The following is a 26,496-nucleotide window of genomic DNA, read 5'->3' on the forward strand; positions in this document are numbered from 1 at the left end:
CCCTCACCCCCGTGGCCTGGCCCGATGGTAGCGCCCGAGGTTGCGGGCTTCGCGCCTGCGCAGTGCGACGCCTAAAGGGAAAGCGAGAGGGAGACGGACGTTGAGAGAACGAGGAGGAAGGAGAGAAAATGGCGTCCACGGGTGAGTGTGGTGGGACTGCGGTCGCGCCGGCGATGGCCGGGTCGCCCAAATCGGGGCCCGCTTGTCTCCGGGGGTGGCGGGGCGACTGAGTGGAGTTGCTGAGAAGGGTGTGAGGTACCTGCCGCGGCCTGACGAGCTCGAGGGCCCGCGTTCCCCACCCCTCCCCCCACCGCGCAGGCTGGTTCTGGAACCTTCCGGCGCCCCCAGCGCGCGAGGGGCTCGCGGCGGCGGGGACGCGCGGGGCCTGCGGTGGTCTCCATTGTGTGGCGGCCGTCGGGCCCCGCGCTCCGGGCCGCCCGCCACGTGGGCGGGGCCTGCGGTCTCCCGGGCCCCGCGCCCGGCAACCCGAAAGCGGAGGTGGCGGCTCGAAGAGCCGCAGGCCCGCCGCTCTTTGGCGCTTCCCACCCTAGTTCCAGGGAGGCGGCGCGGGCCAGGGGCGCCTCCGCCTCGGCCAGGAGCCGGGGCGAAGCATATCAACAAAAAAGGCAGCGCGGTTTGTGGGCCCAGGGGCGCCGGCCGGTGAGCGGGGGCCCCGTGGTCCTGACGGCCGCACCGCTCCCTCGGCGGGTCCAGCCCCGAGCCGAACTTCCCCGCCCGACTGGGCCGTAGAGGGAACGTGCCCCCCCTGCAGAGCCCCCCAGTCGGCTGCCCCCGGGCTCCTTCGCTCTTACAATTACTAATTCCCCCTCCCCCCCGCAAAAGCAATTAAGTGGCCTCCCAGGACCACTTTTCAGCGAACGCCGGGGGACAGCCGTTGAATAATAAGGCCGGCCCGGATCGCGAGGCGAGACACCCCTCCCGAAAGAAATCTCTGGTCTCTCTGACCCGGGAGAAACAAAAGGCCCGAGTCGGCGTTTGAATTGTGCTCGAGCCGTCGTCTCGCACATTTGTTCTCGTCGATTAGGCGACAGGCTTGTGTGTTTCGGGCACTGGTGGGAAAGCGGGGAAGGAGGCGCGTGGAGGCCTCGGGAGGAAGGCCCGGCGGGAGCTTGGAGGTGATGTCGAGGGTGGGTCCCGCCACGCGCGGCGTTTGAGTGCAGCTCAGACATCGCCCGCGGTCTGTGCTTGCGCTGGGCGGCCGTGGTTGGTGGGATGGGGCAGGTTCTTAGGCGGCCTAACTCCGGGCCTTAGAGGCAGCGGGAGAAGACGAGGGAAGGCAGGAAGAGCACTGGGTCCTTCCGAGTTTTAATTCGAAAAGGATCAAGACTCCAGCAACTTAAGGGCAGTCTAAGAACTCTCCCCAACTGTGTGGTCGGTAAACAGGCGGGTAAATGCTGGGCTGTTGGTGCCAGGGTGCAGAGTGCCCCTACAAGCGAGGATTCAGATCCCACGGTCCAGGCACATCCTGGTGGGAAATGCTTCCTTCGAGCCCTTTCCACCTTCCGCTTCCCTGCACTGTTTGAATTATGTAAGGGGGAGTGCGCTCTCCCTTCTCTTTTAAAGCTTGGGGGGTCAAAATGTGTATGTTGAAATTTTGATGTGGTGGACATGCCAGTTTTTCAGTCTTTTTTCTCAAACTCTGTTTACTAGTAACCGCTAGGTACTGTATTAGAATTAGAATTGTGATTTATGTAGACACACAGCAGTAGGCCTGGCTGGGGAACCTTTGGGGAGTCCCATAGCTTATTTGGACTTTGCTTTCCTTTCCCTTCAAAATGGAGGAGTTTGGCTAGACGTTCTAGCAGCTTTTAAGCCCATAACTTGTGACCTTATAGCAAAGTATTTGGGCTCCCGCAAAGTTGCCCTATGCTGACTTTAACTCATTGTGTAGTCTGAAGCTCTAAATCTCTACCGTTTGGTTACTGACTGCCCTAAAGTGTCTAAAAGCCGCTACCTTGGGTAATGTTACATATTCTTCCTCATGTGTAGCATATATAGAAAAGTACCTAAAGCACACGTCTAGTTTAACAAAGAATTAAAGCCCAAACTCCCAAGTAACCACTGTTCAGACCAAGAAATAGAACATTGCTGGCTCTCCAGAAGCCCCCCGGGATCACAGCCCCTCTCTCCTCAACTTGGCCTGTTGTTTTTAGTGAAGTCTTCAGCTGCACATTTGCGGGTTAAAAACAAAACGTAATTGATGGCTGAATAATCTGGCCAGTGTGTGATTGTAGTGGTTTTGAGGCCGTATGATAATGTTTATGTAGGTAGGTAGATAACTTAGGTTCTCATGAAACAAATTTGCTCCCTTCTTAGCCCACCAATGTGGGGCTAAATTGGCTGGTTTCACACTCATCTGAGATGATTTGCTATTCCACATCAGCTTTGCCAATTTTATGTTTTACATAACTGTTCTTGTGTAAAAATCCTCTTGCAAACATTGAACTTACATGTCAGCGATTTAGAATCACTTCTCACATAGAAACCTCAGCAAACTGTTGGTCGAAATATTTGATTTTTGATGCTTCATTGGTGTGTTTATTTTGTGAATACCACATGGAAGAAGTGATTTGCATTTCCTTTTTATATGCCACAGAGAGAGCATGACTGGTAGTGCTATTGAAAATACCTTAAGGTTTAACCTTAAAATGTCTTAAGGTTGTTTTGGAAAAATCAATTTGTTCGTTATACATTAGTCTTTGGGCGTTTGATTTGATAATGTTGATGATTCAGGGTTTTGAGTTAAGGATATACAGAGGAAGGAAAGTAGTCAAGTGAAGTGTAGAGAGGTAGGAAAATAAGCCAACTTAAAAAGGTGGGTTCAGCAAAATGCTCTCCGGCCAGGTGGACTCTGAGGCAGTGTGGAGTTGGGATAGAAACCCCACCATGAAGAGCAACGTCAACTGTTGCTTTCAGATGAGGGGCTACTTTCTAGTTGGAAAAGAAAGGACCCTTTTGTTCAGCCCTAATGGTAGTACTGTCTTCTAACGGAGTAAGATATGTATTTCTTGTGGAGACCAAAGAATTGGGCAGAATTTTTTTTAATAATTACTTTAACTTCTTTAAATGTAGGTTTAGTTCAGTAGTGCTGTGAAAACTTATTAACCATTTTATTTTCTGTTTCCACTACTTGTAGAGACGTCACTGGACCAAAGTTTTTAGTCCTTTTTGTGCATGTTGCAAATTTTGTGTGAAAAGGAAAATTATAGGAAGGTTTAGTTAGAGAAGAGAGGGGAAGAAAATTTGTGATTTTTTGTTTTTTTAAGTTGAAATCATTTTGAGTTTTAAGAAGATGGTCTTACCTAAAACCACATTTTTCCCAGAAAGATCAAATGCTTTCTCCTCTGCCAGTTACCACAATTCTACCTTAACTCCGCTTCACTGGGATTTATAATGTGCCTAGCTTTTGAGTTATTGTGCAGATGTGACCCTGATATAGTCAGCAAACCCTTTAAAACACTGGATTGCGTTGACTGTCCTCTTGTTTTCTGCCATTCCATTTCACAGTCCTTCTGGGGAATTCTGGTTGGTCTAACTTGCTAAAGTGAGGGAGTCATAGAAAAACTAGCTTTTGAGGAGACGTAGCTACTGATGTAACCTGTCTGATGTAAAGCCATTGTCATATTGTTACATGCCTCCTTTTTATATGAAGGTAAAATTTCTGATCCTGTTGCTTCTTGTTCTCTATTAGTCTTGGGGTGATGATCACGTATTTGAAATGACAGCCTGTGGTTAAGGGAGGTTTGTGGTCATGGGAACATGCGAAGTATCTCTGCCAAATCAGCTGATCTTGACCTCATTAGCTCACACTGTGTTCAAACTTTCTGAGTTTAACTGGCTTAGACTTATTTTGTTAAGAGGTACTCATTTCAACTTTTTTTGGCCTGTAGGTCCCCTCTAAACAGTTTAAAGAATTCATTTTCCTGTCACCTGAATTCCTTCCCCCTTTTTTTGCTGCTTGTTTCTGCTGACTTCACACTATTTTCTCTTCTTGTTTCCTCTAGATTACAGTACCTATAGCCAAGCTGCAGCCCAGCAAGGGTAAGTCAGTCTTTTATTTACAACACTTTGGGTGTTATTGATTAATGTTTTTAGAGTGCAGAGTCTCCTATGGTTTTAGAGGATTTAGTAATGGAATCTGAATGTTCTACGTTCATTTCTTGCATTTCCTTTCTCTTACAGCTACAGCGCTTACACCGCCCAGCCCACTCAAGGATATGCACAGACCACCCAGGTAATCTTTAAAATAATTACGTGTGGCTGCATCCCCGAGTGAAATACTTCTGTCGGCCATTAAAACAATAGCTAGCGTAGATCTTTTTCAAAAATTAGGTAATAGAGGGGCTGGCCCTGTGGCCGAGTGGTTAAGTTTGCATGCTCTGCTTCAGCGGCCCAGGGTTTCGCCAGTTCAGATTTTGGGCGCGGACATGGCACCACTCATCAGGCCATACTGAGGCGCCATGCCACAACTAGAAGGACCCACAACTAAAAATACACAACTTTGTGCCTGGGGGCTTTGGGGAGAAAAGGCAAAAATAAAATTTTTACCCCCCCCCCCCCAAAAAAAGGTAATAGAAACTTGTAATGTGCTTGTAATCATAAAATACCCAGATAGTTAAAATTTTCACAGTGGGAGTGCCATTGTAAGTGAAACCATCCCCAAACTAGGAATTGCTAGCTCTCCATATCTTTCTAATGTCATTTTACAAGTTAGGTGCCCTGCTCCATACTTGGTCCTTCTATATATTGTATGTATTATAGTCAAATTTATCTAACTTAATCATACGGCAGTTCTGTAAAAGAAGGTGATATTATGACATTTTGCAGATGAAAAAGCTGCAGTGCATAGATAATGTGTCATTTGCCAGTGGTCTCACAGTAAGTGTGGGGATCACCTCTTAGGGTTGCCCTCGCGGTGGAGCTTCTGAGATCTTTCCAGTACATGAATCTTTGTTTAAAAGCCTAGGCCAACAGATTCTGGAAATTAGCCTCCTATTGTTCTCAAGATCACCTCAATTTCTGAAATGGTCCATGGCATAAAAGGGACACTAACGACTCTGCTGTGGAAACATTTTAGGATAGGCAGAATGTGATGTCTCTGGCAGATCTTACATAACTGGTCAGTCAAATCTACAACTTGACCTTGCTAATATCTGAAAGAACACCTCACTCCTTGCCAAGTTTAGAGTATTACTGATGTCCAAGTTCAGAAGACAGTGCTCTAGATGCGCTAAACTTGGGAGACATCCAGTGTCTAGTTCATTTTCTTTGAAGTGGTATAATAGTTTTTAAATCTTTGTGTCATGCTGAAAATCTGGTTTTCAAAGTTTTCGCACAGATTTTAACCCCATTTTCATTTTTTTCTCTTTGTTCTTTTTGTCTTACTAACATTTGTTTCCACTTGCTAAAACTGCTGCACTAAGTGTGGCAGTTATACACCCGGTCCCTTATTGCTCCTCCCTTGAGAGTGTCTTGTTAATTTCTTGTGTAGTTAACTGAGATTTTGTCTCATTATCTCAGGCATTTTTTTGTAGTTAAGTTTATGAAAATATGAGTGAATTAGATGAGGGAAGACAAGCATTCATGAAACTGGAAAGCAGTTTTTTTACTTTGGTTCTCCAATTTAGAAACTTAGGAGTAAGTCAGTCTATTTTATTGCCAAAATATAAGATTCATATTTGAAGTTCTTGCATTAATTTTCTTTGAGCAGGCATATGGGCAACAAAGTTATGGAACCTATGGACAGCCCACTGATGTCAGCTATACCCAGGCTCAGACCACTGCGACCTATGGGCAGACCGCCTATGCAACTTCTTATGGACAGCCTCCCACTGGTAAGGTCTGCCTTGGAAAGACTTCTGGGTCACGTCACCTAGGGTGTTTGCTTCTTACTTGTGCTCTTAGGTGTATATTCTGGTCCATACCTTGGCATCTAGGTATATTCTACAGAGAAGCTATTTTTTTTTTTAATTTTTTTCCTTTCCCTTATGTTCTCCTTGAGGGATCTCTAATAGAATATGGGTGGGATGAATTCCAAGGGAAAAAAAGAACTTTTCCTTTTAACTATTTTACACAGTGTATTGAATAATCTCACGACAAAATGGAGAATATATAAAAGATTGTGCTTATGCTAAAACTGGGTAAGAAGGAGCCTTCTTAAACTGAGCTGCTTAAGAATCAAACTGATTTTCACATCTGTTTGCTTCATCTGATAGTGTACCCTCTACTTTTTGTTTTGTGCTTTCCACAGTAGAAGGGACCAGTACAGGTTTGACTATCCTGCTCATTCTTGCATGGGAAATGCTTTCCATCTTGTCTAACCCTGTAATGTTAACCCTTTAGGTGTTTTCATTTGTTTAACCCTCAGACTTTCTAACATCACACACAAGGTGCTAATGGAAAACTGCTTCAGGTGCCATTTGCAGATCCATGTCCTTTTCTTCATGTGAATTTTGGGAAAGGTTTTGCTTTATTTTTACATTATTTTGTATCAAGCCTTAATAATAGTTGTTCACCTTCCCAAAGGTATTTCAGATGACTACTCCCTAGCCGATTTCCCCCTATTCCCTGAAGGATAGATTGCATGATTAGATTTATTTAGAGGAGCAGACTGCCACCCTGCATGTATTATGTTTGTCTGTTGGTTGGTTTCCAGTCTGGACACGTTTTATTTTCTGTTTAAGTGTTAATGAATTATTTTAATTCATAGTATGTCTTTGTAAATATATATTCCAGGGAGCTAAAAAAATAAACTATTCTAAAAATTAGAATAAATCGTATCCTAATACTGGGGTTGACAGTCGAGTGTATGAAAATTTTTTTGTTTAGTGCTGTGTATCATTTCAGGATCCCTACCTTCTCCCCACCCACCCACTCCCATCTTTATTATTATTATTGTAAAAGAATATCTCATACAAAAGACTTAAAGATGTAAAAACTCTTATTTTCAAACTATCTTCAGTTCCCCAAGTTATATATAGTCTATCAGAGTCTTTGGTAGGGGGAAACCTACTGTAATTTATCTCATTGAGTAGTAACAGTGTCCTGGATTTGATGGGAAGTACTTCCTAATCTCTCTCTCTCTCTAATGCGTATCTTGAATAGGATGGGGAATGATTAAACTTTCTGTTGGTATTAGTTGCAACTGTAGGAAAAGCTGGAACTAGAGCTATACAGTTTAAATTTTTAGTACAGAATTTTGAAATTGTGAGGCAGACTTTACGTATTCAAGCTATTAGGTTTTTTTATTGAGATATAATGGACATTAGTTTCAGATGTACAGCATAGTGATTTGTTATTTGTATAATATTGTGAAATGATCACCACAGTTAACATCCATCACCGCACATAGTAAGGGGGTTTTTTAATTGTGATGAGAACTTTTAAGATCTACATTCTTAGCAACTTTCAAATTTGCAGTATAGAATTATTAACTGTAGTCACCATGCTGTACTGTATATCCCCAGGATTTATTTATTTCATAATTGGAAGTTTGTATCTTTTGACCACCTTGGCCATTTTTTAAAAAACAAGTATCATTTGAAAATAAATAATACAGCTTAGATCTAGCCTATGGAGTGTCTAGATTATTTTGTAGGGACACGATAAAGTCATTTGTAGGAAATGCAGTGGTCACTGGTGTTCTAGATTCTCTAGAGCCATGTTACTTGAATTGTCGTTGATTGAAAAGACGTCCCATCATGACTATGGGCATGAACAGTGTAGGACATTCTAATACAGAAACTAGTAACTTAGATGAGCTAGAGATTGCACTTAATAAGGAATGTTCATATAGACTTTATGGAGGACCCTTCATATCTCCCTTTATCCCCCCATCAGCCTTTGGAGTGTGGAAACAAAAATTAAATCTGATGACCAAACTGAGGCTGAACCACACTAAGTTAGGACCCTAACAGGTAGTAAGTGGGTTGACGCACACTTAACTACTTTTTCCTTGCCTCATGCTGCCCTTACACATAAAAGTCATGGATAATTATTGGGAGGGATGTATAAAAAGACACTTTTTTCTAGAATTTTTTTTAATTAAGTTTCATGAGAAAGCGGCTATATAAATAAATTTCACTTCATTAATTGCAATAGAAATCTTTTTTTTTTTTTTTTTTAAGATTTTATTTTTCCTTTTTCTCCCCAAAGCCCCTGGTACATAGTAGTATATTTTTAGTTGTGGGTCCTTCTAGTTGTGGCGTGTGGGATGCCACCTCAGCATGGCCTGATGAGCAGTGCCATGTCCGCACCCAGGATCTGAACCGGCGAAGCCTTGGGCCACCGAAGCAGAGCATGTGAACTTAACCACTCAGCCACAGGGCCAGCCCCAGAAATCTTAAACTTGAATTTTTACTGTTCAAGTTGAACCAAAACTTTGGTCAGTTTGTGTATGTTTTTCCTTAAAGTCATCAGCACATAGTACATGTGTTGTCTTTTTGCTGTTGGTCTTTTTTGTTGTCATTATTTTGCTCTGTTAATTTTTGCTCATTTTGCTTGGCTGCTTGTGTGGGTACTACAGATTAATGAAAAGATTAATTAACCCAGTGTCTGTTACTGTAATCTTTAGCACTACAAGGCTCTAACTGTTGCTGCATAGTTTTATGACATGAGTTTATTGCCCCTGATCAGTTTTAGCTTTTTTGGTGGTGGTGTTTAAGTGCTCTTGTAAATCTTACAGCCTGTCATGTAGGGGGAAAAATCTGTGTAGGAGTAATAGGGTAGGTGGAATTAGATTCCACTTAATTGTAAATAAATGACTACTTTACATGATTGACATTAGAGGTCTGCAAAGAAATTTTAAATAAACAGTTCAGATGAACAACATGCCAGCTCAAAAAACTTCCATTGCTTGGGGCTCCCTGTTTTGTGAAAATGCTTTCATATACATTTCAACCCAACAGTTCTGAGAAAGAAATTACTGTCTTTGTGTATAATTAATTCCAGAATCTTGTTAAAATGTTTGGGATGGAGAAGAAAGTATTATACTTTGTGCTACAAAAGGTGACACTTTAGATTGTACAAAGGGAAGTTAGTATTTGTTTTTGGCCAGTAAGTTGTGTGTATAATGAGGACACTTTATTCTAACTGAAGTTTAAGGCCCTAAACCTTAACTAAAATGAGCAGTCTTAATTCAAGAATTGGTTTAACTACTGGAGCTCTTTTTTACTTTAGTGACATTTGGATTTTTCTGTGATGGATATAAATGCAGACAACTAGATGCATCTTGTTATTGCATGGCATCCTTGTGTTCACTGACCACGAGGAGGAGTAGGAGGGAGGAGAACCTCACACCGGGGAAGGTTATAATTTCTCTCACAGGAGAGGGACTCAAGTTAGAAGCTACAGATTTTGCGGGGAGAAGGGGTTGTCACACTTCATCCTGAAGTTCCAAATGGAAGGGTGTGGATCCTGCCTGGTCTGGCAGAGGCAGGAACTAGGGAGAGGACCTGCTTGCTCTGCTGCACACCTGTGAGAGCAGGTATTTGTGACATTGGGTTAGGAAAATAGAAGGGGGCATCTAGGGCCACCTTCTATAGTGGTGAGCAGGAAAAAGACTCTTGTTTATGATGAGAAAATAAGAGAGGAGTGGAGGTGAGTAATTTGATGACCAGCCTAGAATCTCAGACAGTTTTATGTGGAAAACATTTACCTTTTAAAGGTTTATTCGGGGAGTATTAAGTTAAATTTAAGATAATTTACAAAAAAAAATTAAATAGACGCTTTGTTGGTTATGCTTAAGGAAATAGAATTGGTAGTGTATCTTTATTACTCATGCCGTTTCAAATGTTAGTGCTGGTAACAGGCGTTTTTTGAGTTGTTACCTGAAACAAAATTTGCAGTTCTTTGCGTCTTCAATCAATTGTTAACATCTCCCACTGAAAATTAAACAGTGCTCTCTGGAATTTCCAGTTTCCTTAAATTTAACATGAACTGCCCATGATGCGGTACTTGGGACTGAAAGCAAGTAATTCCAAATTATAGGCTATAATACTAAAACTAGTACCTGGACCATTATTTTGTAGCTATTCTAAGATGCTGTCGTTGGCCTTTTACTTCCCTTTCTGGGGCATTTTATTCCTACTTGAAAGTTTTTTTTGAGTGCTTAAGTAATTAGTTGAGAAGCTTGTTAAGAAGGCCTGCTAGCAAAACCTATGTAGAATTAGCAAAAGCAGGCTTGTCTCCTTTTTAAATATTGGGGGGTGGGGCAGAAGAAATCCTGTTTTCTATACCAGCACTTTTCTGTAGCATACTCTGTCCCCTCCTGTTAGGTGTAGTTTAAAGCAAAAGAGACAGTGCTTTGCTGAAAACTGGATACTTTCAGAGAACTTAGCTTTAAATACTGCTTTGTTGCTACTCTTACTGAAGGGAAAATACTTAAAGGAGTTAAATGTCATCATGGTGGAAAGTAGGTGGTGTACAAATTGTTCTGTTAACGAGTGTCTAGGCAGCTCTCTGAGGAGCCAGAAATCTGATGTAGCTCTCCTTTGTTCTAGGTTATACTACTCCAACTGCCCCCCAGGCGTACAGTCAGCCTGTCCAGGGGTATGGCACTGGTGCTTATGATACCACCACTGCTACGGTCACTACCACCCAGGCCTCCTATGCAGCTCAGTCTGCATATGGCACTCAGCCTGCTTACCCAGCCTACGGGCAGCAGCCAGCAGCCACCGCACCTGCAAGGTAAGACGACGCTCACCTACTCCTGACTCTATAGTGCATCAGCCTCAGGTTTTCGGGAAAGAAAGGAACTGTGCTTGCTTAGAGAATCCATGACTTAGTGCCTTCTTAATGGCTACTCTCACATACTTAATTTTAGATGTTGACTGTGTTCTTAATAGTTGTTACAGTAATGTGCTAGAGCACACCACAAACGCATTATTCTCCATTTAGTAGAGAAATGGTGCCATCCAGGGGTCAAAATGAGGAATGTCACTGAACATGTTGTCTAGTTTCAGAAGAGTGACCTTTTAGGGTAGGAGGAGGCTATTGTATTAGATATATTTATCTAAACCCAGAAGAAAATTCAGCGTGTGGTTTCCCTCACAGCAGAATAACTGATAGAATTGTACTTTTGATGCTTTTACCTTTGGCTTTATTTCCCCTGTAAATGGGTATCAGCTTTCTCCTTGGGCAAAACATGGTAGTTCGCAGTGCAGGGGTGGTAGGCGGGTAGCATCCTGTGATTGAAGAGTTGTCATATGATCCACTTGCCAGTAAAGGATAGTTCCATATCCGGAAGTCAAGCATTGGTGCCTCAGTTTAAGGAGTTGATGTGATTTTCTCTGTATTATGTAGTGGCTTGGTAATCTAAATATCACAGGCAAGTATAAATTCTTAGCTGGGTACCCTGCTGTGGGGTGAATATTCGGGCAAACAGAGTTCATACTCCATGACTGACTAGCAGGTAAGCAGTATTAATTATTACTTAACGGAAGATTTCAGGTCTTTGCTTTAGGCAATGCACTTAGGTGGCTTCTGCGTACAGTCTTGAAGGAACATTGAATTCTGATTTGAAAGAAGACTTTTTAGGGAATAAACGAGATCAACTTGTAACCTAGCCTTTTTTGTCTACTGTAGAGGTAAGAGATTAGCTCTAGCAAAGACTCATGAAATTACCTCTAAAATGCACAGTGAGTAATCAGAGCTACTTGATACTTTGCTAGACAGCCTGTGTCGTAGTTAGGTTAAACTAACTGATTCCTACAGGGCCCCATTTTACTTGACCTAGGCATTTCAGAGTGTTATCGGATGTTTGACATCCCATATGATGCTTCGTTGCAACAGTATATCCAAACCATAGCTGGGGGAGGGGGTGTTATATATTGGGTTTTTATAAATCATCCTTTTTGCTTCTTTCTCAATTCTGAGTCCTTACCACTTTAAAATGGCTGTCTCGTGATCAATAACAGCTGTCCTCTTTTCCACTGGAAAGAGGGGTTTGTGGCCCATTTCAGCTTTTTGAAGAAACTAGTAGTTCCGGGTCCTCTCTGGTCTGCCTACTGATTCTTGGGGCTTTGCTTAAAAAAGCTCAAGCTCGTTTTGCTACAACCTTGTTGCAAACTGTTAGGGCTGGGAGGTAATAGAAACACCTGTGTTTTTTTCCTTGGGATTGGGATTGGTTTTCATCACTTAACAAGGATATTTCTTAGTTTATCTGAGTATGGGAGGAGGGGGCGTCTCCCTGCCCTACTCTGCCGTTTCCATTATGGAGACTTTGAGGCCAGATTAGATTATCTATGGCAGTCCAAGTTAGGAGATGTTTTTTCAGGTCTGTTCTTAATAAATTAGAAACATAAGCCCAAGTCCAAGCTTATAAATGCCATGGACTTATATAAATGTTATGCTAACCTAAAACTTACATTTATTGTTGAAGTTTCTTGTTTGTTTTCAACAGTCCTTTTTGAGAAAAAGCATTTTTTTCCTTAATAATCCACCTCTCCTCCCACATCACTTAAATTGGCAATGCTGAATATGGTGACTGCCTCTTTTATAGCTGTTAATATGGAATGAATGAAGCATGTTACTGTCTCTTCTGTGGGTGTGATTAATTCTCCTTCCTCAATGTTCTTTTCCAGCAAACACAGTTGTCTGATGTTGGGTTTGATGTATTTCACTTTACAATTGTATTTATTTCCAAGCTCAGTTCTAACATTGCATATTGCTCATAGATTGTAGAGTTCTTACCCAAGAGCTTTGTGGTTAAGAAAAAACATCTCACTTTTTTTATTTCTCCTTTTAGACCGCAGGATGGTAACAAACCCGCTGAGACTAGTCAACCTCAATCTAGCACAGGGGGTTACAACCAGCCCAGCCTAGGATATGGACAGAGTAACTACAGTTATCCCCAGGTACCTGGGAGCTACCCCATGCAGCCAGTCACGGCACCACCATCCTATCCTCCTACCAGGTCAGTGTCTTCATTCTCGTGGCCAGTGAGCTAGTAGGATAACAAAACAGTTTTTGCAGGCTGTTGACCGGCTCGCTTCTGCTTCCTCAAGTGAGATAAGTTGTCTGATTCTCCCAGTGATAAGCCTGACCACATACTGTGACATTAAGACCTCAGTGCTGGGTTCCCATAGCAGTACCCAGCAGCCACTAACTCTCTTCTCTAAATACAAACAAAAACATTTTTACTACTATAGCTTCTTCCTTTTAATTTTGCTCTTTTAGTTAATTCAGATGAATGAGAAACAGCAGTATATAAAAGGTAAACAGAACCATAGGAGCCTCTTCGATGGGTGAGGTGCAGGGCATTATAAAAACAGAAACTTGCTTAATTATTTTATATTTAACTTAACTCAGAGATCCATGTATGCGCTAGTCTTTGAATGGTTGGTCGAAGGCCTTTTCTTTTGTCTACAGGTTTATTCCGCATTCTCTGTCCTCTGTTAACCCTTAACCGCAATAGCAGTTACAGTGTTCAGTTTTGGTTTGTTTAAAGTAGACGAAGGACTGCAGGTTGTCTCACTGCTACTTAATTTGAAGCAAGTTTTCAAATGAATTGTCTGAACTGTGTCCTAAAATGTTGGCTTAGTTTTGCTAGGAAGTAACAGTTCCATTTTTTGCACTTATTTCATTGGTTTGACATTAAAGTACAGCAGACGCGAACAGGTTTAGGAGCAAATACAGCTGACTGGGTAAGTGTCTCTGTACAGCTTGGAGCGACGAGGGGCAGGGCTTATGGCAGTTTGTCCACAGCTCTCACCCGTACCTGTTATGCCAAGAGCAGTTAATCTGATGAGTTGAATAGGGATGTTTGGTGAAGAGAGGCTGTTGAATCCATACCACTGTAGGAAGGGATGTAGTGATGGAGACTTAGTTTAATTGAACTTTAAAATGTGTCGTCTGTTTTGTTTTTCATTATAATGGTTCAGCTGGAGTTTAAGACTAGTTCTTTTACGCTTTATTTCTATGTAAGAATGTATCTTTGATTAGTTTCCCTAGCATGCAGTTGACATGTCAGAGCATACAGTGCCTTGATTCTGAGCTGTCCTTATCCATCTTTTCTTTATGAATATCCAGATTTCATTAGACAATCAGGCATGTCTAAAAGTTTGAAACTATAGTGAAGCAACTTGAAACTTAGACAAATCTTCAAGAGAAAATTGCCATTTCTGTGTGGGCACACACCCCAAGCGGCCTTGTACTTTCAGAAAAGTCTCTGTCATCACTCAAGGGAATTATTGGAGGCAGGCTTAGACTGAAAGCCACACTTTACTCTGCCTCCTTTTTCTCAGTGCCTTTCTCACTGGGTCAGCCTTCCCTGAGCGCATTTGTGCGTATTCTTCCTTCATTACAGGAAGCACCTAAATTCCCAAATCTGCCTTGCATTTAGTTGAAAATAAATGTTTCTTTTTTATGGAGGGGGGAGGTAATGGGGGGACTCTCTAAGGGTTGTGCATTGTACCGATAAGTTGTTTTAAATAATTACTCTCTTCCTCCTATTTAAAGCTTTGTTCTAAATACAAAAATATGTGCTTATTTTAAGTTCAGACTGTTGATACGTGGAAAGTAACTGCATTTTTAAGGGTTTCTATAATTGTCTCATGTTTAGGGAGCTTAAAGAAGTAAGCCTCTCTTTCCTAAAAAGCTCTTTTTTTTTCTTTCAGCTATTCCTCTACACAGCCGACTAGTTATGATCAGAGCAGTTACTCTCAGCAGAACACCTATGGGCAGCCGAGCAGCTATGGACAGCAGAGTAGCTATGGTCAACAAAGCAGCTATGGGCAGCAGCCGCCCACTAGTTACCCCCCCCAAACTGGATCCTACAGCCAGGCTCCAAGTCAATATAGCCAACAGAGCAGCAGCTACGGGCAGCAGAGTGAGTTGCTAAGAGAGAAAACCAAATAAGAATGATTATGTTTGGAGTTACTGGACACGGGGAAATGCTCTTTACCTTTGTTTACTTTTGGACTCCAAGATGCATCTTTAGGGCATAACGTCCATGCTGACAGCTTGGATGTCCCAATAAAGGCTTCAGTGCTTTTCTACAATTTAATTGTTATTAATATGCCTTGCCAAAAAAAGGGAAAAGAGAGTTTGTAACTGACCAGAGAAAATGTTTTAGACTCCCAGCCCTGCTTTCTTTGGGGAGGTCATATGCAGTGAGTGAAGCCAGCATTCCTTATGGCCTTCCCACCGCAAGTCATTAACAGAGTGAGCAGGTAGCTATTGAAGACGACTGCGGTTTCAATAGTCAAGGAAATGCTGTGTTTTGATTTTGTCTTTTGTTTACATTCATTAAAAAAAAATCCTCTTCACAGAATACTTAGAGTTTTATTTATGTGAAGTAACCAAAAGCACAAAGCTGTCTTCACAATTTAATCTCTACCTGGATTGTGCTTGTTTTTTGATTAAGTTCTGTCCGTGGGCATGTCTCATGACTATGAAATGAGTAGTGCTGCTTGATGGAGCCCAACTTTTAGCAACACGCTAAAACCCTAAGAAACCTGGCCCTGCTTTGGTTTCTTGAGTGTAGTTTAAAGAAGCAGCTTTTGGAGACGTCTTTGGATACGGAACCCTGTAAACTGTTGGCCAGAGAGCTCTTTTTTGTTTGCGAGTGGTTTATTTCAGGCTTAACCATATACGGTTACTTCAGCCTTTATGAACCAGCATTTTTTTGGTCAACTTAAAAGAGCCTACTGGTTCGGGGTGCTTTATCAGGTGTAAAGAAGATAGTGCCTTGCAATTGAGAATTCTGTGATTCCGGGAGAAAGTACAAACAGGCAGTGGTGTAAATGCTGGTCCATGGCTTACAGATGTGACTCTTTCCTCAGGTTCATTCCGACAGGACCACCCCAGTAGCATGGGTGTTTATGGGCAGGAGTCTGGAGGATTTTCCGGACCAGGAGAGAACCGGAGCATGAGTGGCCCTGATAACCGGGGCAGGGGAAGAGGGGGATTTGATCGTGGAGGCATGAGCAGAGGTGGGCGGGGAGGAGGACGCGGTGGAATGGGGTAAGAGCAAACCTTTTCTCCTTTTACCTAATTTTGTTTCATCCGTAGGATTTTCAATGGAAAGAAGGGACTGAAAGACATAAGAAATTTTTTTCTACATTTCCATGGACAATCTGTTGAGCCCAAGCCATCCTCTAAAACATGGAAATGTCATCTTTGTGGCATATATTAAGTGGCAGTTTGCTTTTTCCCCTGCCAATCTACTTGGTTGGGTTGGAGAGAACAAAGAATGGTTTTGAAACTAGAGCTTTCAGTTCCCTTCATGGTTTCCAGAGGTCAAAAGCCTCTGTGGGTGATAGACTTGGGATGGAACACACACAACCCTTCTAACAACCTTAGGTTTTTAACTAATTGCCTCTGAATGGTTGTCTTGAAATACCTGGTGTATATACCACAGGAAAGGAATGCAGCTGTCTTCCACAATGTTTGTTCCCAACTTCTGTTTGTACTCGGAACTGTCGAACATAATGAAGATCTTGGTCCCATAACCCTTGAACGGGTGCACCTGGTACACAAAAAATCAAAAACTTTTTGCAGAGTAATGTGTATAATTATAGCATCACTCCCCATTGGAGATTTTGAGAAGTCTAAATCGGTTTGACCATTTTGATTGATGGCACAATCTGGTTTAGAAAACTTTGTTTAGATGAGTAACATAACCCTGCTGCCTGTGCCCGCCCCTCCCCTCCCTTCTCCTATCCCCTCTTCCCTTTCTGGTGTCTGTATTTTGATGAAGGTGAGGTGTAATGTTGATGGTTAACATAATCCAGAAGGCTTAGTTCTGTGTGTGTTCTGTCCCTATATAAACTAGTAAAAAGTTATGCAGAATGTTAAGTATAAATTCAATTTGGTACCACTGTTGGTTCAAGAAAAAATTGAATAGGATTTTTTTTAATAGAAGTGGACTTCAAAATGAATAGATAAAAAGTTGCTGTTTTTTTATTAAGCAAATCTGTTTACTATTGAAAGATAATTGAAAATACTGTTTTGCATATTCTGCATAACTTAAGTCTTCAGTGAAATCTTTATTGGAAGAAACAGTCATTTTACAACATGCAAAAATTTATGAATAATTTGATATGAAGTAAACTCAATCTTCTGATTTGGAGAATGTCATTCCATTATAAAGGTTTCACTTCTTTATGGATGTTTTAAAATAGACGTAGACACTTGAAATTACTATCATCACGTCTCCAATCACCTAGAATTCTTAGTATTTTTCAATTGCAAAACCAATTTCAAATTTATTCATTTTAATACTCCAGAAGTAGTAATTCCTGGAGCCATAGAAAAAATCATGGCTTCCCCATAGGTTTTCAGCAGACTGTGAAGCAGTCAGTTGGATCCTTTGGGAATAGGACAGGGGCATTCCCCCCTCCCCTCTTTTTTATTGTGGTGTGGTGATGGTTTTCAGTGTCTTCTGCAGGTAAGGCACTCAATGTTGTTAACATGCCCTTTTTTCATTGCCTCAGTATTTTGATATTTTCATTGGCTGTTAAACGTGGAAACTTTTTAACATGCTTTGTCGCATTTATATGCTACAGGTTACAAAGTGAGAGCCTTGTATACACTTCAATACTTAAAAAGTACCCGTACTCAGTACTCAGCCGGCAGCATAATGAAAAGTGGGACTAGACACGGTGTCCATATGGAGAGGAAAAATATACATAGAATATTTTTAACAAAATGTATTCATTGTATAAATGGAATCCTTCTGTAACTTTGGTAACTGCATACTTGTTGTTTGATAATGAACCAGAGGAGGTATAATACTCTAGAATTGTGTAACATTAAAGTGTAAACTTTTGTGTTTAAAGAGAGAGAACATTTTATGGTGTGTAATTTTAAAAAGGAAACAAAGCTGCATGCAACAGCTTGAAATTGTATATTCAGGTATTAAAGGTGCAATACTGGTTAGAAGAAGCTCAGGGCCTCCCACGAAGGAGCTGCCTTTATTAAAGGGAAAAAAAGGCCCGATTCATATTCTCTCCCCCTTTAAAATCTGTAAGGCAGTCATTTTATACTGCCATCATCCTTATCCTCAACTCATATGTCTATAAAGTTGCACCCCCAGTCCGTTGAGCCTTGGTATTTGTTGTAAATTCTCCTTTCACAGCGATTGTTAAATCCTTTAGTGCCCTGAAATGTATGGCTTTATGCTGAAGATTGGCTGGATGCGTCCGCTGGTGTGTGTTGTAGGCATTTAATGTGGTTGTCTCCTGCTTTATTGTACTGTGACTTGTTAGGAAGCCCAGGGCCTCACTTGGCTCTCCCTTGGGAGAGTTTGAGGGTGCACCTTTATGGACATGGAAAGGTCCGTCACAGTAGTTGCCCCACCTTGCTACTCTTCTCCACCCAGCTCTCCCTGTTTTTCAGCTGATGGGGTGGGTGTTTGGGAATCTTATTTTTTTCACCCCTAATTTGCCAAGTATTGCACTATTAATACCAGCCCCCGAAATGAAAGGAACCAACCACACTGGTGTGTACAATCAGACAAGCAAGGTTGTATATAAAGGAAATTTAAGCAAGCTGCCCTGAAGAAAGGCATAGTGACAAGATGAGAGAGATGCATTGTTTGGAGATGTGTTTAGCCAGTGCCCTTCTTCCCCACGAGCCCCCCCAAGGCTCAGAGCGGTACTGGCTTTTAAAGGGAAAGGCCTTCATTTCTTCGTTTATCCCCCCAGCAGCGCTGGAGAGCGAGGTGGCTTCAATAAGCCTGGTGGTAAGTTTTTGAGTATTACCATGGATAGTGTTTAAAAAAAATACAGTCAGTTTTTAGAAAACTATAATTTTTTTATTAGTTTCATAAGTGGTTTAAAAATGATCTATACAAAAGAGACTAATGGGTACTGCCGGCATTGTCTTAGGGGTAATAAGGTTAACCTATGGTTACAAAACAAAGGGTAACTTGAAGTATTGAGCAACTGCTTCTGTAATATGGGGGAGAATACATTTTTTAAATTTGGTTTATTTGGAGGAAAATTTTTGACTTAAATTTAACACTAATTTGGCACCTAAGCATTGAGAGTGTATTTGGTTAATGGTTTAAAAGCAAACCAGCAAAGAAAAAGCAAACCCTAGCAAACCTTTCACAAATGTTAAAGGGGCACTGCTCCATTTTAGCAGTGCGGGTCATTTTGAATTTAATGAAGCCCCATCAAATGGTGGTGTAGTAGGTAGTTATGTGTGTTTGTAAGGTTTGTAGCTTGCAAGACGTGCACTAATAATATCTTATATGATCTTTCCTGGTTGGCAGGACCCATGGACGAAGGACCAGATCTTGATCTAGGTAATTTTGAATTCTTGAATTTTATATTGTGCTTTGTAAATGAATAGCACAGAAGTAAGTACATGCCTAGAGTTCAAGAGCCTGATAGATCAATGTGATATTCTTGCTGTCAAGGGCAGTGTGAGCTTTCTTTATCATGAGCATCTGACTTATAATAGCCTTAAGCAAAGCCAACCAGAAGTTCCGTTGCATTCTATTTAGTTGGTAGTTGTGTGTAGCTTTATGATGAGTACCACTGGGCAGTAGTGACCAGTTGGTTAATAAGCCCCTATAGCTAGATGACAGTAACTCCTGTCTCCTTTTCTCTGGAAGGCCCACCTGTAGATCCAGATGAAGACTCTGACAACAGTGCAATTTATGTGCAAGGATTAAATGACAATGTGACTCTAGATGATCTGGCAGATTTCTTTAAGCAGTGTGGAGTTGTTAAGGTAAGTAAAAGCATAACCATGTGATCTGACAGCTCTTCCAGCCGCAGAACATTTTAAAGAGACTGAATTGACATTGAGAGTTGTTTCTGAAGTCGCCTCACTTTTCTTTCTGGATGTTATTGTGGTTTGCTCCTTCAAAATAACAACAACAAAAAACTTAGACTTTTTTTTTTTTTTTTAGAAAAGAAGTACTAAACGTGGTTTAAGCATATTTGATAACTCAGCGTTTTTTTATATAGAGATATAATTATCAGTTAATTGTAAGAACTTCTATATGGACACTGCTTTTGTGAAATATGGAATATATAGTTTTGAGGCCAGCCCAGTGGTGTAGTCATTAGGTTCTTGCACTCTGCTTCGGTGGCCCAGAGTTTAGCAGTTTGGATCCCTGGCACAGACCTATGCACTGCTCATCAAGCCATAGTATGGTGGCATCCTACATACAAAATAGAGGAAGATTGGCACAGGTGTTAGCTCAGGGCCAGTCTTCCTCACCAAAAAAAATAATAATAATATATAGTTTTAAAAATAATAGATGATTATGTATGCACTTGTCAACATAAGAGGTAGAGCTTAATGAGTACCTTTGAAGTACCTGACATATTTCTTCCCTTTCCAGTTTTATTCCTTCTCGCATCCTGAATTTTGTCATTCCCTTCTCTTTATAGATGTACCCTCAGTAATATTTCTTGCACATAATTGTGAAGAATGGTTACTGAACACCACTATCAGGCAGCACTATTCTGGGAAGATACCAGGAAAAACAGATAAGAACACTTGGAGTTATGGGTAGTGGGGAACATGCAGTAAAAAGGAACACAGTATGTTAGATGATGATAAGCATTCTGCTGTCGTAACAGCAAGAGGGGCAGGAATAAAATGAGGAATGGAGCCATACCGCTCGGAGCGGGAAAGTCGTTTCAGAATAGTGGGGGTAATTGCAAGGCAGGGGTCGTGGGGCAGGAGCTTGCCTGGCAAGCTCAAAGAAACTGGTGTGAGCTACTAGAATGATCGTGGAGTTGTTAGATGGGGAGGTCTAAGAGAAATTGAGATTGTGAGATGTGGAGGACGGGTTCCTAGGTCAGAACCTGGAAAGTTTGGGAATCCTGTATCTCATTATAAATACATCACAAGTTACTTGTACATTCTCTTACTAGACAGGCTGTTCCTTGGTTTTTAGTATATAAGCCATGCTGCAGTGAGCTTTCTTACACACGTCTCCTGGTGCACAGTGCACTAGTTTGTGTACATATACAGTTGATTCTTGTTCTTCACAGTAGTTAAATTGTGTGAAGTCACTGTATAGTCACACTAAATGAGTGGATGGTCAACCACTGCTTCTGGGGGAAGTATGTGCACATATATATATATACATACACATATCTTCCGTAGATTATAAATTCTAGAAACAACTCATCCTGGTAGATTTTTATTTTACATAGAAAAAGAAGGTTCAGAAGTGTTAAATGACTTTCCCGAGTTGGTATTCAGATGCATCCAACTGGCCCAGAGTCAGAACTTGAGCTATATTGCCCTGTCCCCTACTGTGCTCCATCCTCTGGTCATCTCTAGAGAGAGCTGGAACAAGAGAGCAGAATGTCATCTTGTTCTCCCTCAGCTGGGAACATGTCCATCAAGCAACTTTAAGTTTTTGCCGCTCTGTGCCTACCTCCAGTTAACCACCAAAGTGCCACAAGTATTGATTTGGGAGTTACACATAAATATTAGCAGGTAGTCAAATTTGCAAATACTGAATCCCTGAATAATGAAGATCGACCGGACCCAGGTGTAGAATTGCTGGTTCTTAAGGTGTGTGTACAGGTTTAACTTCACGAGGTAACAGTATGGCTGGCCAACTTAGACTCTGCCAGCAGTCCTGGGATCGCGTTCATCACATCCTCACCACTGATGGCAATCACCTGACTTTTTAACTTTTGCTAACTTTTGCTTGGTAGAAGAAAATGGAAATGTGGTTTTAATTTACTTTTTCCTGGTTACTAATAATGTTCTAGTTGCATACCATCTTCTATGAACTGCCTGTTTGTTTCTTGTACTCATTTTTGGTTGGGTTGTCATTTGTTGATTTACTCATAGTTGTTTATATTGTTTGAATGCTGAGCCTTGTATGTGGTGCAAATATAGTCTGCCAGTTTCTGGCTAGCTTTGTTATTCATTTTCTTTTGATCAATAGAAGTTCTTAATTTTAATGTAGTTGAACTGTTCATTATCAGTCTTTTCCTTACTGGTTTGTGTCTTTATTCTTTTCTATTTGCAAAACCTTTTGTTCCAGCAACATTTATTGAAAGATCCATCGTTTCCCCAGTGGTATATAGTACTATATCTGTCGCACAGAAAGTTCCTGGATCTATTTCCTGGCTGCCGTGTATACTTTTGGTTAATTTGTATGATCCTGTGCTAACAGCACAGTTAATTACTAATTATTTATGCTAAGTCTTGATACCCAGTAAGGCGAATACTTGTTCTTTTTCTTCTGGAATGTTTTGCTGTTTACTCCTTGCTCTTCTAAATATACATTTTAGAATCAGTTTATGTAGTTCCTTAAAAACCCTAATCGACAGGCCGGCCCCGTGGTGGTTAAGTGCATATGTTCCGCTTTGTTGGCCTGGGGTTCGCCGGTTCTAATCCTGGGCACCAACGTGGCACCACTCAGGCCATATTGAGGCGGCATCCCACATGTCACAACTAGAAGGGCCCACAACTAAAATATACAACTATGTGCTGGGGTGATTTGGGGAGAAAAAGCAGGAAAAAAAGAAGATTGAAAACAGTTGTTAGCTCAGGTGCCAGTCTTTTAAAAAAAGAAAGAATCCTTTAAGCACACTCAGAGCCCTGTCTCTACTGTATTTCATGATTTAAGGGTAATTGTTATTTTACGTGAGACATGTTTTATGTGATGGCGTCAAATCCTGAGTGCCTACTGAGAGGTGGCTGTTCTCCCTGGGTGCCTGTCCGTGAGGGATAGAGGAGGTTGGGGCAGGTGCCAGGACACCAGAAGCAGATTGCTAGGAAAGAAGTGTGGCCTGTTCTGTTCGCTTACACACTTGGGAAGGTTGGGCCTGTTTTGGTTTTTCTGATAAAACACATGTAAGAGGGAAAAGTCAGCTTAAGTGTGTATTTGTTGTAGCAATTTAGGAGGTAAGTCACTCGTAATTCCACTGCTCAGAGGTTAACGTCCTACTGAATGTGTATCTGTGAAAAAGTACTCCTTTTGACAGTTTATGGGACTTCTTTGAATTTCACATAGACTTTTTCCTCCCAAACTAGTATATTCTGGTCACAACCTAACTATGCTTTTATGCCTAGATGAACAAGAGAACTGGACAACCCATGATCCATATCTACTTGGACAAGGAAACAGGAAAGCCTAAAGGCGATGCTACAGTGTCCTATGAAGACCCGCCAACTGCCAAGGCAGCCGTGGAGTGGTTTGATGGTAGGAGCCCTAGATTGACATGGGTGTGCTCACTGGCATTCTGTACTCTGCCTGCTCTGGGGCACACAGAGGGTCTTGTAGCAACTGTTGCGTGTCACCTTGCAAGTAAAGAAAGGCTCTTGCTAATGTATTGAACTCTGTTAGAACATCAGTCTTTGAAGTGGCTGTAGCTAGAGGGACAGATAGATTGTCCCTCTTTGTGACTGTAGGGCATGGCAGGAGGGAGGAGCTTGGCCATCGGAGCAAGAAGACCCTCTGTCTACTCCTGGAAGAGCACAGGCCGACTGTTAGGAAGCTGCTTGCCTGGCTCCCTTTAGCCTTGTGAAGGTCCAGCTGCTGACCCTGGATTAGGAGATCCCTTATTTTCAGTTGTTATTAGTAGAAATCCACTTTGCTTAAAAGTTGTGGGGCTGGCCCCGTGGACGAGTGGTTAAGTTTGCACACTCCACTTCAGCGGCCCAGGGTTTCGCTGGTTTGGATCCTGGGTACAGACATAGCACTGCTCATCAGGCCACAGTGAGGCAGCATCCCACATGCCACAACTAGAATGACCCACAACTAAAATATACAGCTATATACTGGGGGGATTAGGGGAGAGAAAAGCGGGGGGAAAAAGTTGTAAATGCTTTTCTGAGTACAGATGTCAGAAGGTACAGAAAGCCCCACAAACATCTTAGCCAGTACACGTGTGAGTTTCTAATATAGCCCTGACATTGATCCTGGGTAGCCTTTTCTGGCCTTGCCAGTAAAGACCTTAGAGAAGGTTATGAGTAGGGCACACTTGTACATTGGGAATGGTTGAGTTGATGACATGGAGTTGGTGACAAAGGAGTAGCCTAGCCTTGCGCAGTCCCTCAAGGAGGGAGAATTGGAGGTTGGGAGTAACTGATGTTCTGTTATCTTGTTCCAGGGAAAGATTTTCAGGGGAGCAAACTTAAAGTCTCTCTTGCTCGGAAGAAGCCTCCGATGAACAGCATGCGAGGTGGCATGCCTCCCCGTGAGGGCAGAGGGATGCCGCCGCCGCTCCGTGGAGGTATTTACTGAGCACCTTCTCTGAGCTACCTCTGAGATGCTTTGAACGTTTTTTATTACCTTTGTCTGAGAAACGATTTCTAGAATGAAGACAAGCCCATTAGAAATACGTAAAGATGTGTAGGGTCACTACTCGACTATTGAATGCTGACAGTAGAAGTTTGTGGGAGTAAAAGGAAGAAAAGAACGTGGGTTGCTTGGTCAGGAAGGTTGGAATCCCCATGGAACCGCTCTGCCTGGGTGTCAACCCTGAAGCTGCCATTTACTTATTCTGCTCTGGTTTCTGCATCTGTATGAAAATGCTGGCAGTCATACCGTTGTGGGGACTCACTCAAGTAACGTATGCGGGAAGTACAAGCTCTGCCCTGGGGCCTGTGGAAGAGAGTGGGGCAGATGGTGGGTCAAAGACAGCTGTGATCTTATTGATATATATTTCCCTGTAGCAAGTCGGGTGCGAGAAGGAGATGATTTGCTTTTTCTTATTGCAGGTCCAGGGGGCCCAGGAGGTCCTGGGGGTCCCATGGGTCGCATGGGAGGCCGTGGAGGAGACAGAGGAGGCTTCCCCCCAAGAGGGCCCCGGGGTTCCCGAGGGAACCCATCCGGAGGAGGAAACGTCCAGCACCGAGCTGGAGACTGGCAGTGCCCCAATCCGTATGTACTTCTCTTGGCAAGTTGATACCCTACATTTCACCCCATTCCCACTCTGGAGAGGAGGCCTGCTGGATTCTCTTTGTCTAGAGGAGCATAATGATGACCCTGGTTGCTCTGTCGTGGGGTAGGTGACCTAATCTATCATTCACCAGCTGCTTCAGAGCCTTCTGAAGAAGGGCACAGTCCACTGGACTCCTAGGGTCCACGTGTCCCTGGCTGTACAGATGTTTTGCTGGATCAGACGCTGGTCCTGTGGGTGCATTGCTGCCTGAGGCTCGCTCTCTCTAAAGCCATTTGCTGTGGACAGATTCTCTTAATGGTGTTTGACCCGGGACCCAGTGTTTGTGGTGGTGGAGCACAGTGTGTGCCTGCTCGTGTCGCCTCTGCTTGTTCAACTTCCTTAGTTCAATTGCTGATTTCTCTTGTGATACAATTTTACACAGGGGGTGTGGAAACCAGAACTTCGCCTGGAGAACAGAATGCAACCAGTGTAAGGCCCCGAAGCCTGAAGGCTTCCTCCCGCCGCCCTTTCCGCCCCCGGGTAGGTACAGGTTTTGTGAGCATCCCCTCAGCTTTTGGTACTAAACCTCTTTTGTTAACTTGGTGGGCTTGGTAAACTACAGCTGCGCGCTGCTGAGAACCAGGTCAGTGAGTGGTTTCAGTAAGTGCAGCCCTAGTGCTGGGGCCCTTGCAGTTCTGTCATCACTTCTAGAGTGTGACCCAGAGGTTTGGATCAAGGAAGGTGTCTGCTTTGTTTCTGCTCTGGGAGAAGGCAGGAGATCCTGAGCAGCCTCTGCATCCACCCTTTTTCTTTGTCTTGCCACTGATCTGTTCTCTCCTGTCCTCTCCCTTACCTTAGGTGGTGACCGCGGCAGAGGTGGCCCTGGTGGCATGCGAGGAGGAAGAGGTGGCCTCATGGACCGCGGTGGTCCCGGTGGAATGTTCAGAGGTGGCCGTGGTGGAGACAGAGGTGGCTTCCGTGGCGGCCGGGGCATGGACCGAGGTGGCTTTGGTGGAGGAAGACGAGGTGGCCCCGGGGGACCCCCTGGACCTTTGATGGAACAGATGGGAGGAAGAAGAGGCGGGCGTGGAGGACCTGGAAAAATGGATAAGTATGTGAGGGTGAAGACCAGCCGGGGGCCACAGGGCTCATCGCCGGGGCAGCCGCTTCCCGTCTTTGCCTGCAGCGCGCCCGCCCTGTTACAAGGAGGCCGGAGGCCTCCCCGGGCTCAGGTCTGTGTGGAAGGGCTTCCTTTCCCCACTTTAACCCTCGCCCCTTCTCCTTATTGCCTTCCAGAGGCGAGCACCGTCAGGAACGCAGAGACCGGCCCTACTAGGTGCAGAGACCCCGCAGAGCTGCATTGACTACCAGATTTATTTTTTAAACCAGAAAATGTTTTAAATTTATAATTCCATATTTATAATGTTGGCCACAACATTATGATTATTCCTTGTCTGTACTTTAGTATTTTTCACCATTTGTGAAGAAACATTAAAACAAGTTAAATGGTAGTGTGCCGAGTTTTTTTTTCTTCATTTAAAGATGGTTGTTTAACTAAGACTTAACAATGGGAATCCCTTGTGAGCATGCTCAGTATCATTGTGGAGAACCAAGAGGGCCTCTAACTGTAACAATGTTCATGGTTGTGATGGTT

General features: G+C 42.8%; 1 protein-coding gene across 2 annotated transcripts; it reads left to right on the forward strand.

The window, feature by feature from the left end:
• Nucleotides 1-18: 18 nt before the first annotated feature.
• EWSR1 (EWS RNA binding protein 1) lies at nucleotides 19-26,353 on the forward strand. 2 transcript variants are annotated; one of them, XM_046639064.1, is made up of 17 exons: nucleotides 19-141; nucleotides 4,026-4,062; nucleotides 4,204-4,255; nucleotides 5,732-5,855; nucleotides 10,521-10,707; nucleotides 12,767-12,934; nucleotides 14,637-14,848; nucleotides 15,804-15,984; nucleotides 18,669-18,706; nucleotides 19,241-19,273; nucleotides 19,586-19,704; nucleotides 23,029-23,158; nucleotides 24,069-24,191; nucleotides 24,679-24,841; nucleotides 25,285-25,382; nucleotides 25,701-25,953; nucleotides 26,139-26,353. In XM_046639064.1, exons 1-17 carry the CDS (start codon nucleotides 129-131, stop codon nucleotides 26,176-26,178), a joined length of 1,971 nt encoding a protein of 656 aa, XP_046495020.1. In that variant the 5' UTR covers nucleotides 19-128; the 3' UTR covers nucleotides 26,179-26,353. The 2 variants fall into 2 exon arrangements, with proteins under 2 accessions (XP_046495020.1, XP_046495021.1); XM_046639065.1 differs by having other exon boundaries at nucleotides 18,672-18,706.
• The last annotated feature ends 143 nt before the right edge of the window (nucleotides 26,354-26,496 follow it).

Source organism: Equus quagga, chromosome 15 (genome assembly GCF_021613505.1).
Source record: "Equus quagga isolate Etosha38 chromosome 15, UCLA_HA_Equagga_1.0, whole genome shotgun sequence".
In the NCBI taxonomy this organism is placed as follows: Eukaryota; Metazoa; Chordata; class Mammalia; order Perissodactyla; family Equidae; genus Equus; species Equus quagga.